The sequence below is a fragment of the Cygnus olor genome, chromosome 17 (assembly GCF_009769625.2).
Source record: "Cygnus olor isolate bCygOlo1 chromosome 17, bCygOlo1.pri.v2, whole genome shotgun sequence".
In the NCBI taxonomy this organism is placed as follows: Eukaryota; Metazoa; Chordata; class Aves; order Anseriformes; family Anatidae; genus Cygnus; species Cygnus olor.
Genome location: NC_049185.1, coordinates 3520119 through 3532883, shown reverse-complemented (window position 1 = coordinate 3532883; position 12765 = coordinate 3520119). Strand labels below are relative to the sequence as shown.

Below are 12765 nucleotides of genomic sequence, written 5' to 3'. Positions count from 1 at the left end.
GTGATCGGATGCAGGGCTTGGCAGGAGGTCTGGAGCAGTTTCAGGAAGGGTGGGGGTGTCAGAAACTTGCATTAGTGATGCAAGATGCCTCCGATCTGGATGAATGTGCACATTAGCATGCCCGTTGCATAATGAAGTCGCAGTGGAAACCGCTACTGTAGTGTCTTGAAGTCCCAAAGAAGAAACAAGTTGATGGAAGAAGCCTCCTGCACCTATTCCAATGCCTGTGCTCGTCCTCCATTCACCCAGGCAGTGTGGCATTTTTGTCCTGCCCCTTCTGGAAATAGTCTGCGTATGATGCATGAGTTTGTGTAGCAAGAGAGGTGAACCGTGCTGTGTGTGTGTTTCTCTTAACTTGTAAGTCTCAGACCGTCGGACATGTCCTCAGTTTCTTCTCCGAGCTGATCTCCAGATGATTGCTTTCTGAAGAATATAAAACAAATGCAGAGCCTTCCTGGAGCCTCTTCTAGTGCTGTTTATTCAGAGAAAAGCATGAATTTTATCCTGCACCTGAAGTGGAGCAACATTCCCTGCCTTCTGTATATCCCGATGTGAAAGCACCTGTATGCCTTGGTATTTTAGTGGAGTTATTGAGGGAGGGGCTGGATCAAAGCAAGCCCTTTTCAACCTTTCCTCAAATGCTTTTTTCGACAAGTACATTTGTGCATGTGTTAGTGAAAGGTATTTTTCGTGTTGAATTACCTTCAGGAAAGAGCTGATGGAAGTACCAGGAGAGATGTGAATTTGGATTGGTGACCCCAGCAATATAAAAGTTCCTCCTGGGGTGCTAGTTCTGTGGCACAGCTTTCCCTCAAAAGTTATTGCCACAACCGAGCTGTGTTTGTGTTTGTGCTTTTCCTTACGTGAACTTCTGAGAAGACGGAGGAAACTTGTCTGTATATTTGTTCCAGAAATAGACAAAGCCATGAAGAATCCCTGGAGACTCCGGAGCAGCCATGGCACAAACTCGCCAAGTAAGAAGTGGAGCAGCAGTGCTGAAGAGAAACGCCCGGCGTTTTTGCTGATAGTGCTGTGGTTCAGGCACCACGCCCTCGGGCACAGACGGAGAACGCAGCCTTGGGACAGGAAGCAGAGAAACATGCCTGTTAAAATCATTTGTTTTTTGTTGGTATGGCCAAGCGTTGTCACTCGCATTGCTTAGTGATTAGTTCCTAACCCTGTGAGATAGGAGAGGGCTTTGGCAAGCGACGAGGCTTTTTCTTTCACGTGTCATCCCATCCCAAGGGCTTAGTGAACCCAATTCATGTTTAGGATGATGTTGGGATGAAGGAGGCAGTGCAGCAGCATTCGTCTGGCTCTGAGGGCACTCAGCGATGGCTAAATCCCCTCCTGCTCGTAGTGGTGAGGTACTGCAGAAAGGAATACCTTGGAACACCTACATTTGTAAATTTGATACCTATTTGCTTTTATTCAGATCTTAGGGGTCTCAAGTGACTTATTTTTTGGATGGTATCCCTGTAGGTATTCAGAAGCCGTGTAGCTGTGGCGCTTGGGGACGTGGTTTGGTGGTACATTCGGCAGCGCTAGGTTAATGGTTGGACTCTGATCTTAGAGGTCTTTTCCAACCCGAGTGGTTCTGTGTTTCTGTGATCGGTGCTGTGCGCTGGATGGAGCAGCAGAAAGGAACAGATCACCTGCTGCATTTTCTTATTTCTATGCAGAGAGTTCCCCCCCCCCCATTTGCTTCCTGATCCGGAAACCTAGATTTTATTCTGGGTCACTGTTCTCTGGGTGACCTTGAATGGGTTATTTTGTTTCTCACTTTATCAGCCAGCTTCTGTGTTTTGTAAAGCCTGGATGGCATTGCCCTCAAAAGCTCCGAGGGGCAAAGTACGTGGACACTCTGGCAGGTTCCAGGTGACAGCAAAACCACGCAGTGGTGCTGGTGCTGGACGTGTCACATCTCAGTCCACAACTGTGCGACCTGGCTCTGCAGTGTGGTGCGGGTACTGCCTTGGGTATGCTGCTTTCTGCTGAGATTTGGGGTTTGCAGCCCCCTCCAGCCAGGTGGGCGATGCCTCCTGAAGAACCTCACCTGCCTCCTGTGGCCACATAGCCACTGGTATGATGCAGTATCCCCAAAACGTTTGTTTTATAAGCACACACAATGTCCGCTGTGGCAAAGCATCGCTTCTTTCTGCTGGACAAAGGCAGCACAATATCATATGTTTCTTTCCAGATTTCCAGCCAGCGCTTTTTTCAGAGGTTAACTGCTCCCTCCCGCTATACAATTATTAGGTAATGATGACATTTTGGCCGTTAGACATCCATATTTTTCCTTCTGTGTGTGTCTTTTTATTACTAGCCATAAAAAATGTATGTGCTAGAAAAGAATAAACTTGGAAAGCCAGTGGGTAAGTCATGTAATATTAATGACTGATTCTGTCTTGGCTGATAGATGCTAGATTAAATTTGTCTTCCTTTAATAATAGCTTTCTCACGTGTAATTGAATTTTTGTGGACTTTTTCTAAATAAGCTTTTTCATGTTCAATTCCACTTGTGAAGCAGATGTGGAGCACCTGGATGAAACAGATGTAGGCATTTTTTTAATGATGCAAGTGTGGAAAAATTGCCTCTTATATATGTTAATGGTTGCAGCCGTGCCTGTAAATAGGTCAGGAAGGGAGCGGGATGTGCTCGAGTAGAACGGAGTCGCTGAGGGCAGACCGAGCTAAAATGATAAAACTGAAGTAGCCAAAAAGGCTGTTTCCTAAAGCGTTATCTCTGGCTGGCACGGAGGGGAGGGAGGCAGGAAGGAAGGAGAGCTGTTAAAGGAGAAGTGCACGCAGGGAGGGATTTGCAGGGCTGGTGTGTGCCGGGCAGCGGGACTGGGAGCCCTGGGGAAATGGGCTGGGGGCTGCGGGTGGGATGGGGTGGGGTGGCAGCAGAGCAGGGCTGGGGTCCCGCAGCCTCCCTCGCCAAGCCTCCTCGCTGGGGAGGATGAACAGCACACACCGTGCCACGCAGCGCTCTCCCGTGGTCCGGAGTGGAGAGGTTTGGTGTTTTAATAGTAAGCTCGTAATAAAAACTCACAGAGCTTTAGGATTATGGGCGATTCACAGTTCTAAATGCAGCGCTTCACGGTTACCTTCCTCTGCACCATCAAACAAGAAAAAAATCATTGCTGGGTTTGTGGTGGGTTCCTGCACGCTCTGAGAGGTACCGCGACCCTTGGAGTGGCTGCTCGCCTCCTGGTGAGCGTGTGCTGCGGCTGGTTTTACTGTGGCAAGGACCCTACTGCCTGACTCCTTTTGCTTCCAGAAAAATCAGTATCTGAGTTATTGAAATGTACACACGTCCCGCTGCTACAACGCTGCCTCTCCTTGGGTAGAGCATAATTATATGTTGACCTCAATTAGTAAACCTCGCTGCTTTCCCGTTTCTGGCTGGCCTCCGAGGGACGGCTCAGAGCCACGCCTCCTAGGCCAACACCACGACAACTAATTTTGAAATAAAGGTGTTTTTTTGGTGATCCAAACTCTTAACAGCCACTTGGGAGTGCGGATGGCGAGCTGCTTGGGGACACAGCACTGCGGTCACAGCTTGAGAGGGGTTGCGGCTGTGGTTTTATCCACCTTCTGGGCTTGTTTGGGTTGGTTATGTGATGGTCAGCTCATCAACTCCTTGAAAATACCTAAAAGGAGCTCAAAACCACAAAATGGGTAGAGCTTTGGAAGCCATTCCATTAATAGGTGTAGGAAACTCTGAGTGTGCTGGTGTCTCCTCCAACCTGGGTAAACAAATTTGATGACTTATTTTTGCCTCTGAGTAACACACAGCATAATAGTCATGAATTTATAATTGTCTGGAGTTCGCTGGCTTGTAAGCAACGTGATGAAGGGCTTGATAAAAACACTACAGAAAGCCTGTTGAAAATGGGAAGGCAGGCAGTTTCCACAATTTCATGATCCATATCTGAAGTTTTAGAGGTGCTTTCATGAGAAGACCTGATGAAATTTATATTTGTATGATGCCTACATATGCTAAGATTTAAAACATTCCTGTATCCTTCCTCCCTTTCAGATGTACCCTTATTTCAAGGGTGCCGTGATTAAATACTGATGAAATTTTCTTGCTCAGAGCACGAAGCCTTTTTCTAGTCTGCAGTAGGATAGTCAGAAGCAGATGTCTTATAAAGTCATTGCTGGATTTTGAGCCGTGCAGGTATTGGGGAAGGGCTGCCTGGAATTAACTTCTATTGGTGCAGATTTGCTTTGAGGAGGAAAACAAAGAGGAAAAGCAAAAAAAAACAACCCCCCAACCCCTCCAAAAATCGGTTTGCTATGCACACCCACAAAACAGTGCTGCTTCCAGGCTGCGTTGGAAAACCTGTTTAAAAAGAAGCACCTCAGTGTTGAGCTTGAGCCCTACCTGATGCCACGTTTCCTTCTGCTTGTGCTGTTCCCGTACCGTGCATGTGGCAGGTCGCGTTGTAAATGTTTCTGCTTCATGTGTGATCAGAGCAATATGGCTGTATCAAGTCCTTAAAGTGTTCTCTATTATGTGTCTAATAGAGGGGAGAAGGCTCCATCGGCACAAAATGGTATCTAGGGACGTTTTATGGGAAAGACCATCTTGGTGGTTAGATTTCTTTACCTACTTTTGTAGAATACATGGGTACTACAAAGGGGTTATTATAGAGAAAGATTACCTACCCCTTCCTGAACTGGGTTCGGAAGGGCCGTGCAGTGCTCACAGCTAGGTGTGAGGTTAAGGCCTGGTTTGGTGTGACCTAAAGGAGAGCATCAGAAGCATGAGATACGTGCTGCCGCCTCCTGTTCCTGCTTTTTGATGCAACCATTGGATGAACATGCAAAAAGCAAAACTAAAACTGAGCATGTTATTCCACGGGACTTAAAATTTGATAGGGTTTCATGAAGCAAATTGCAGGAGGACTTAATAGTGCTGGTCTTTATGGAAATGTTCATCGAGTTGTGAGCTTTGGACCAGGTGCAGAGAAAAAAGGTGACACTTTTCCAAACACGCCGTTCAAAGGCAGAAGGTGTTGCCTTTACCTCCGCCACCCTGTTCAGAGCAATGTTGTTACTCTGAGGAAAATTAGAAGATCGATGTAACTTTTAGCATGTATATTGTGCTTTTCCATAGGGTATTCATAAAAAGGAAATTACTTTTCTTTTGAGGATAGTGACCACAATTGGTGCAGCTTCCTCGTAAAAGCTGGTGGCTGCTCGACGGCGGACTTGTCGGAGCTTTCCCTGCTGCGAAAGCTAATTGTTCCTTGACTGTAAACCCACTGCTTTTCTCTTTTTATTGATTTACTTTAAATAACAGGGACAGTTGTCTTGTTCTTAGTATGTAAATACTACTAATAAAGATACTACAAATGGAACAAGGTGTCCTTTAAAAATGCTGCCCTTAACCGGGGGAAAATAAAACTTCACTAAAGGTACATATCTACAACAAGAAAGTTATTAGTTTAATTTCATATCCCAGGGCTACTGTGCACAGTGCTCACCTTTGTCAGTAAAGTACTGATTCATTTGTTTTATTAGCATGAGTAATCTTTACTAGCACAAGCTGACTCGGAGTGATCCAACGCACACGTAAGCAGCGGGGAGCCCTGAACCCACGTCTGTGCTTGCCAGGCTGGTGCTGGAGGTGGATGGCCGAGCTGAAGGCTTGGCACAGAAAAACCCTTCGATTTCTTTCTAGGAGAGCTGGGGTTTCTTCCAAACACCATGTAAACGTGGATAGAAATGGGATGTGTAACAGACTCGAACATTTTGGGCAGTTGCTTCCTGCAAAGGCTGAGCAGTTCGAGGGGCAGGCTCCTCCCAGCAGGCCGTGGCCTAGTGCTGTCCTCGTACCCCTGGGGAGCTGCAGGACACTTCCAAATGCTCACAACCTTCCATTCTGGTTGCTCAAGGTCCCTGCGTGTTTTCCATCTTCATTACATACAAATTTGATCACTTTGCTCCTTAGAAATTTTGCGACTGGACGCACGAGAGGGTTGGCTGCTCCTCACCACAGTAAAATCTTCTCCACATAGCTTGGAATCAGTGATGAATTTCAGCAAACAAAGGCTGTAGTACAGCTGCTTGTTGTGTACACTGTCAGAAAACTTTAAATAACCAGCTTGCATACCAGATATGTGTCGTAGTGTTTTACGCATTAAAATAAGCGCTAATATGCTAAGACGAACACGTGTTGCTTTCAGTTGCGTAGTATTAGTTGTACAAGTGAAGTATTCTTAGCTATCAAAGAAATGACATTGAAAAGCTTAAAATAGGGCTTCAAGAGGTTTCTTTTCTTCTCAAAATGATCAGGCTGGACTTGAAATAACTTAATTCTTTGCTAGAGTAAAAAAAAGTAACACGGCTAGGCCAGCACATGCAATGTGATTGACTCACTTTCTCTAAGCTGAATCAGAAAACCTTTTTTTTTCCTCCTTGTACAGCTATTATGACAGCTGGGACTCTTAGCGTAATTAAAGCCTCAGGACCTGGATATGTTAGGAGTTGGAGTACCTGCTGCTGCAAAGTGAAGGCTCCTCATCCCCATGGGCAGGGAATTGGTGAGGGAAAGTCGGCGTAACTCGTTGCTAAAGCACCAAATGAGGCATTTAGGCATAAGGCTTAAGTAGAAAATAAAGGAAAAAATGGCTCACGCTTTAAACACAAACAGAAAAAAAGTTTTTCTGTTTGTGTTCTTGTGCGTGTGTGCGAGCACTGCAGTGGAACTGGAGCGTGTGCCTGCTTTGGGCCAGATTTCTGATTTAGGACAGGTTTTACCAGCTGTCCTTGCACTTGAGAATTTCTTTAATGCGGTCTTCCAGATTTTGGGAGAGACTGAACTGAAGGAAGGGGGCTGTGTGTGTTTATCGTTCTTGGAACAAGTATTGTAGTGTAAAATTATCCCCCCAAAATACTCACCTAAAAATGGATGGGCGAGCCGTGTCGCACTGCTTTTCCTGCTGCCGCTCCAGCCTGCTTCCTGCAGGTTGTTTTTCTGCCTGCAGTGGAAAACTTCATCCTTGTTTTGGGAAGTACCTTGGTGGCGTTGGGAACTAAACCTAATTTTATGTGTTTCTGTACACACGTGTCACACAGCATGAGTCGCTTTCACGATTCAGGCTGTGCTTTATGAGCCGTACGCTTGCGCCTGAATACAGACTGGAGTTTTTGAAGTATTGAAATTGAGATTCTTGGGGGGCCTGGAAGCCATGCTGCAAATATTAAATGTACTGGGGAGCTAAGGATGCTGGGCGTGTTACAAGTTGCTTAGTAAATGAATAATTTCATAAAGAAATGTCTTCAAGAGCGTGGCAGCAGTTACAGACTCTGGCATGCAGGTAAGGTGAGATCTTGTACGTGGCTGTAGCTTTACATACAGCACAGCTGGAAATAAGGGCAGTTTAGGTCTTCTTAAAAACACTTCTGTTTGTATTTTGTTGCTCTACTTATCTTCAGGTCAAGAACTGTTCTGTTACTAATGGAGCCCTTGGAGGTCATAACTGGTAGCAGGAGAATCTCGGTGCAAATGTACGTGAAAATCAGAAGCGGTGCTGCCTGCTGGTTAAGTGGGAGGGTGGCTTGTGCTTGGGGACACCTTGCTTTTTTAAACCATTGGAGAAAAAAAAAAGCGTTGTAGCAGCACAGTACATGCAGGGTCTGGGCAGAGATGTCTGTGGGATGAGCTGCTGCTGCTTCGTGGCACCTTGCCCTAGGTTATAGACCTTTAAAAATCAGTTTGCCTTTTAGAACAGCTTTCAGATACGAAACAACTACAATAAAACCTAATTTGTAAATTTCCTGTTGCTACAGCTAATCTTCCCTCTGTTACCCTGCCTGCGTGTCATCTCCCTGTTACCCCACCAGGAAATTCTGAAGGAGACACACTTGGTATCAAATACTTTACCTTAGGTATTACATTGGCTACTTTAATGAACACAAAGACTAGTTTTCTCCCTGGGAGCCATCGCAAAGCAGATGCCTAGCTCCTGAAGATGCTCACAGCACGTGCATCTGGAAGCTTTGCTTTACTCGAGCAGAGCTTTCCTGTAAGCACACCAGCTATTTACAGGCAATCTTGAGCAATCACATCATTGGTGTGTATAAAAGGGTGCTGAAAAACCATTGTAAGTTAGCCTGTATTGCTAGATAATTAAAAAATATTCTTCTTGGAGACTATTTAAATTCTTAAACTCCCGCATCTTGATAATATTTCCCTTTCTTCTCTTCTGATTTAACTGGGCACTGCAAGTTGCTCAGGTTTGGGGCCTCTGTGGTACTCTGTAAAACGTCCACACCAACTGAATGGTGTGATTATTTCTATGATTGACTTTGTCTAGATTTAATTAAACTGGTATTCTAAAGCTGAATGCCTCGATGTCGCAGAAGCATTGCACAATGACAAATTATGCTGCTGTAGGATGTTTCCTGATTTTTTTCTTCTGATCCTCAATGAAAAATTTAACCCGGGTGCCATCAGCAGAGCAATTGTAATGTGTTCAATAACTTTCTTTACAGAGTTTTTTCATAGAGGATCTTTCACTTATTTTTCTTAGTATGATTCCTTATGCTAAATTTACTCTAAAGAATTCATCTCTTTCTAGCTGCTTAGAGTATTTCAGAAATGGAGCGTGAGCAGTTTGTCCTCCAAGGCTGAGATTCTCACCCGTAACTGTTGATTGAGAGCTTTAATTTCTAGGTAGGCAGTTCGAGGCATCTCCAAATGGCCTTATCTGAACCAAATGCTGTTCTCACACACTCTGAAAATCTTGAGTCACTTGTCACATCCATAAGTCATTGCCCATATGATTAATGCTATTTTCAGTTGAGGGCTTTGGAACATGCAGTCTCAAATGCAGATTCTGGTGCACTTTTTGAAGGATGAAGAGCAGATACCAGGCTTACGCTAGAAGTTGTTTCTTGATTAATTAAGTACATCAGTAACTGAAACGGCCTGCTTCAGTTGATGATACCTTGAACTTGAGTAATTTCTGCTGATGGCATTCAACTGCCATAGCGCTCTGAAGAATTGAGCCAGCCAGTTCAAACTATCTTTATTTTAATCTTTCTGTTTCTAGAAGGGAGTTTTAATATTAAAAATTTGACTTTGCTAGCTTACCATGAAGCCATGTGGTTTGTATCTTTCCTGACGTAGGCAATTGGGGCATGAGACAGCACATCCAGCGCCGCCAAGCAGCCGTGCAAAGGGCTCCAAGCTCCTGCTCCAAGAGGCACTGCAGGGGCTGTAGGACAGCATGGAGCGCCGATGATCCATGCACGTCAACAGAGCTTGGGTTGCTCTCGATATGCTTCCCATCCCAGGCTTTTCTGATATCATTACTGGAAAACAATAGTCCTGCTGAGAACGCTTGCGTATCGTACAGCATCGATACGTATGTCAGTCCTGAATAGAGAATGACATTGTTACTTAGAGCTTAACTTTAAATATTGACATTTAATTTCCCATTTTAAATACCAATTTATCCTTGAATATTAGAGCTGCACTGATTTTGTGTTTTGCATAGTTCATTTGACTAGAGATGGATAAATGTCTTCTTCCTCCGTTTGTTCTTATTGTTCTAAAGCCAAATGGGTTTTTCACTTGCCTGAAGAATGCCCGACCTGAAATGCTGCATTCTTTGCCCGTGTCTGCAGGCATGTAGTAAATACAGGACCTTTGGGTGAGGCCAGTCAGCTGGGAATGAATACTCATTTCATTCATCTGGCTTCTGTCATCAGCTTGTTCCTCAGATACGTGTTTTAACTAAAATATCACAGACTGGCTAAGACATTGGCGATCCTCTTTCTGAAGCTCCTCAGCAGGAAGACTTCTGTGCAGATGGCTTTTCCCTAATAAATGAGAAGATGAGTTAGCTTCTTTAGCATTAATTCAGATGTACGTTAATTCGGATTTTGGCAATACAGCTGTACGTATATGAGGGCAGGTAGATTTCAAGCCCTCGGTGTGTTTGACACCCCAAGAGGACGGGTGTTGTGGCACCGGTAGGAAGGGGTGGCTGCACTCAGTGCGTGGTCGGTGACCTGATTTGCACTGATGGTTCTAACTGCTTGCCCTCCTTTTTTTGTCTTTTAATTGCTCGTTTTCTTCTCAGCAGAATGTGACAATGTTTGACTTATTAATGTTGAGGACCTTCTTTTGAGGTTTTGTAAGTCAGGTGCAATGAGCTGAGCTAAATACTAGCCTTAGCTTTGTGAGCTGTGTCCTTTTTGTAGGTGATCTAAAAAGCGTGGTGTGAGAGCAAGGTTCTGAACAAGCTTAAGAGCCTTTATAAAAGTCAAAGAATTTGGTGTTAACATCTTTTCCCGGTGTCCTGTTCTATGGTGTGGAACAAGCCCAATGGTTATAGAACACAGAAAGGGAGCATCTTCACCCAAAGAGAGATCACTAACATTTATAGCCAGTACCCTCTTTAACTGCACTTTCAAGTGATCCTTTGACAGGTGGTGGATTTCTTGAGGTGTAATATTTTCATGTACTAGAAGATATCAGAATATTTTTTCTAAATAATAAAACTTGTTTTCCTTTGTAGGGTATCAGAGCGCGTAGAATTTGGGGAGACAAGAGCACACAACGATGCTGCTGAAAGGAATCTGAGCCACAGAGCATGCTTTGTGCCACAGTTACCCAGGTATGCTTCACCTCAGCGCTCCCCTAATGAGCCACAATTTATTGTGCTTGTTGCTCCATTACTTGTCATCCCAAGCCAAGGAGACTGTCTCAGCCTCAGACCAAAATTATGCTCTGCTTTCATCATTGTTCTATCTGGATGCTGCTTGCAGTCTGAAATCTTCTGAAGCCTTTAATGTGCGTTTTAATTTTATCTGGTTGCTATATTTCAGCCAGTCTCTCTTCAAATGCTGCACTGATTTATAACATAAGGTAGGCTGAACGTTTTGGTGTTTATTTTCAGAAGCCTTTTTGTTTTAGGCTTAGAGATGTGGTATCAATAAACTAGGTGCTGAGCTACATATGTGGAATTAGAGTTTTGAGGCTTGCTCCAGACTTGTCAGAAGCTGCTCCAGTTGACTCATCTGCAGATAATCTGCTGGGCTTCAGAATTTAAAAGCATGTGGGTAGAGACATCCGTCATTCCTTTGTACGCCAGCGTCTGTGAACCAATGCAAACTTTTCAGGATGTTTAGATGAGAAACGCAAAACTTTGTAGTGTTTTGTTTAAATAAAAGGTTTGGGATGGATATTTAAAATCTTCATTGAAGTGCACCTCCGTTCCATGCTATCTGCTTGTTCTACAGAAAGATGGTAAGAAAGCAAATACCTGCCTTACCTGATGGACTCTAGGTTTTTTCAAAAGCAGTTTTGTGATGGGAGTTATCAAAACCCAATAGCCCTAGCTTTCCTAGAGCACTAGAAAATAAAATAAAAACAACAAACCCTGCACTCATATGATTGTGAAGTGTTTCTGTGGCATGGAAGAGAACTTTTCTATTAGCACCAGCTGGCAAGTGGGAGTAGAGAAACAAAGCAAACAAACAGCAGGGAAAAGTAGGAGGAACAATGGTAATAGACTAAAAAGTGACACATTCGGAGACCAGCATGGAGAATAACAAACTCGTATCACAGGATGTTTTGCGTAGCAACAGGACTTTTGTCTTCAAGTGGACCTTAGCGTAGCTGCAGCACTTGCTTCCTGTGTGAGATAGAGGGCTCTTGTACTCTGAATGCATTTTAATCTCTATATCTAAATTGGACTAATAATTAAAAAGAATTTGCTGAAGGAAATAATAGTGAAGTCTATTGCTCCTGAAAGTGTTTCCTCTTATTTTGCTGTCAGAGAAGTGAGGACAGAAACGTGTAAGGGAAGCAGATAAAAGATGAACTTTCTCACCAGGTGCTGAATGCTGTCTACAAACTACTTTGTCGATGAAGGAAGAAATTGATTGGGAATTGAAAGCGCGAGCTAGTTCATAATACTGGTCAACATGCGCAAAGGGGTGCCAAAGGACCCAGAAATAGCTGACCTGTTCTACAAAGATGATCCTGAAGAAATATTTGTGGGTTTACATGAAATCGGACATGGAAGTTTCGGAGCAGTTTACTTTGTAAGTACAGTTCTTTACCTTCTTTTTGGGAAATGAAACCTATTTGTCTGGTATTTTGTAGATTCTCGGCATTTGTAAAAGAGGGCATCCTTTCAGCTCGTAGTGTTTTGTGTTTGTTAGCTTTAGCATAGCACATCTTGGAAATAAGTGTCTCCAGAGCACTCCTGAGCTCTTTGCTGTTCCAGCTGTATTTAGAAAAGCAGTCGATTATAGGCTTAATAACATACCCAATCACACAGGTTAAGTATATGGTATCTGGTGCTGTTAGATGCTGAAAGTTGAATTGAAGCAGTTGGAAATTAATTTGCCAAACTGGAATTTCAAGATAATCTACTTGGTGCTCATAAGCTTGTAAATTATTGCAAATTAATAGATCTAGTGAATTAATGATTCAACATGCTTTTGGAGTTAAAAGCTATTTTTGTTAATGAATTGGCTTTGTGGCGGTTTGAATAAAGATACTGTGGAAGTCGCATCAAATTGCTTTCAGGCTTTTGAATGATTTCTATACTGTTCTGATAATTTAGGAGTTAGAGATACCTTTGAAATATCATTTTGCTTTGTCATCTTCATTTTACTCTCATTTATCACATAACATACTATCTCCAATAGCAAATGCTTTCATGGCAAAAGCAAAGGGAAAGTCTTAGGGGGGATGGGAATTCAAGAGGGAAGGGAGGTAGCGTTAAC

The 12765-nt window shown here is 43.7% G+C and overlaps 1 protein-coding gene across 15 annotated transcripts in view; it reads left to right on the top strand.

Annotated features, from left to right (window-relative positions):
• The window catches only part of TAOK3 (TAO kinase 3), an 82515-nt gene that overhangs the window by 23522 nt on the left and 46228 nt on the right, over nucleotides 1-12765 (top strand). For 13 of the 15 annotated variants that reach the window (XM_040577211.1, XM_040577202.1, XM_040577205.1 and 10 more), the window contains 2 exons: nucleotides 10545-10643; nucleotides 11865-12075. In XM_040577211.1, the coding sequence (XP_040433145.1) occupies nucleotides 11956-12075 (120 nt within the window). In that variant the 5' untranslated portion in view covers nucleotides 10545-10643; nucleotides 11865-11955. Of the gene's footprint in view, nucleotides 1-6538; nucleotides 6558-7886; nucleotides 7906-10544; nucleotides 10644-11864; nucleotides 12076-12765 lie in introns of those variants that run through there. The other 2 variants (XM_040577208.1, XM_040577209.1) reach the window with 2 other exon arrangements.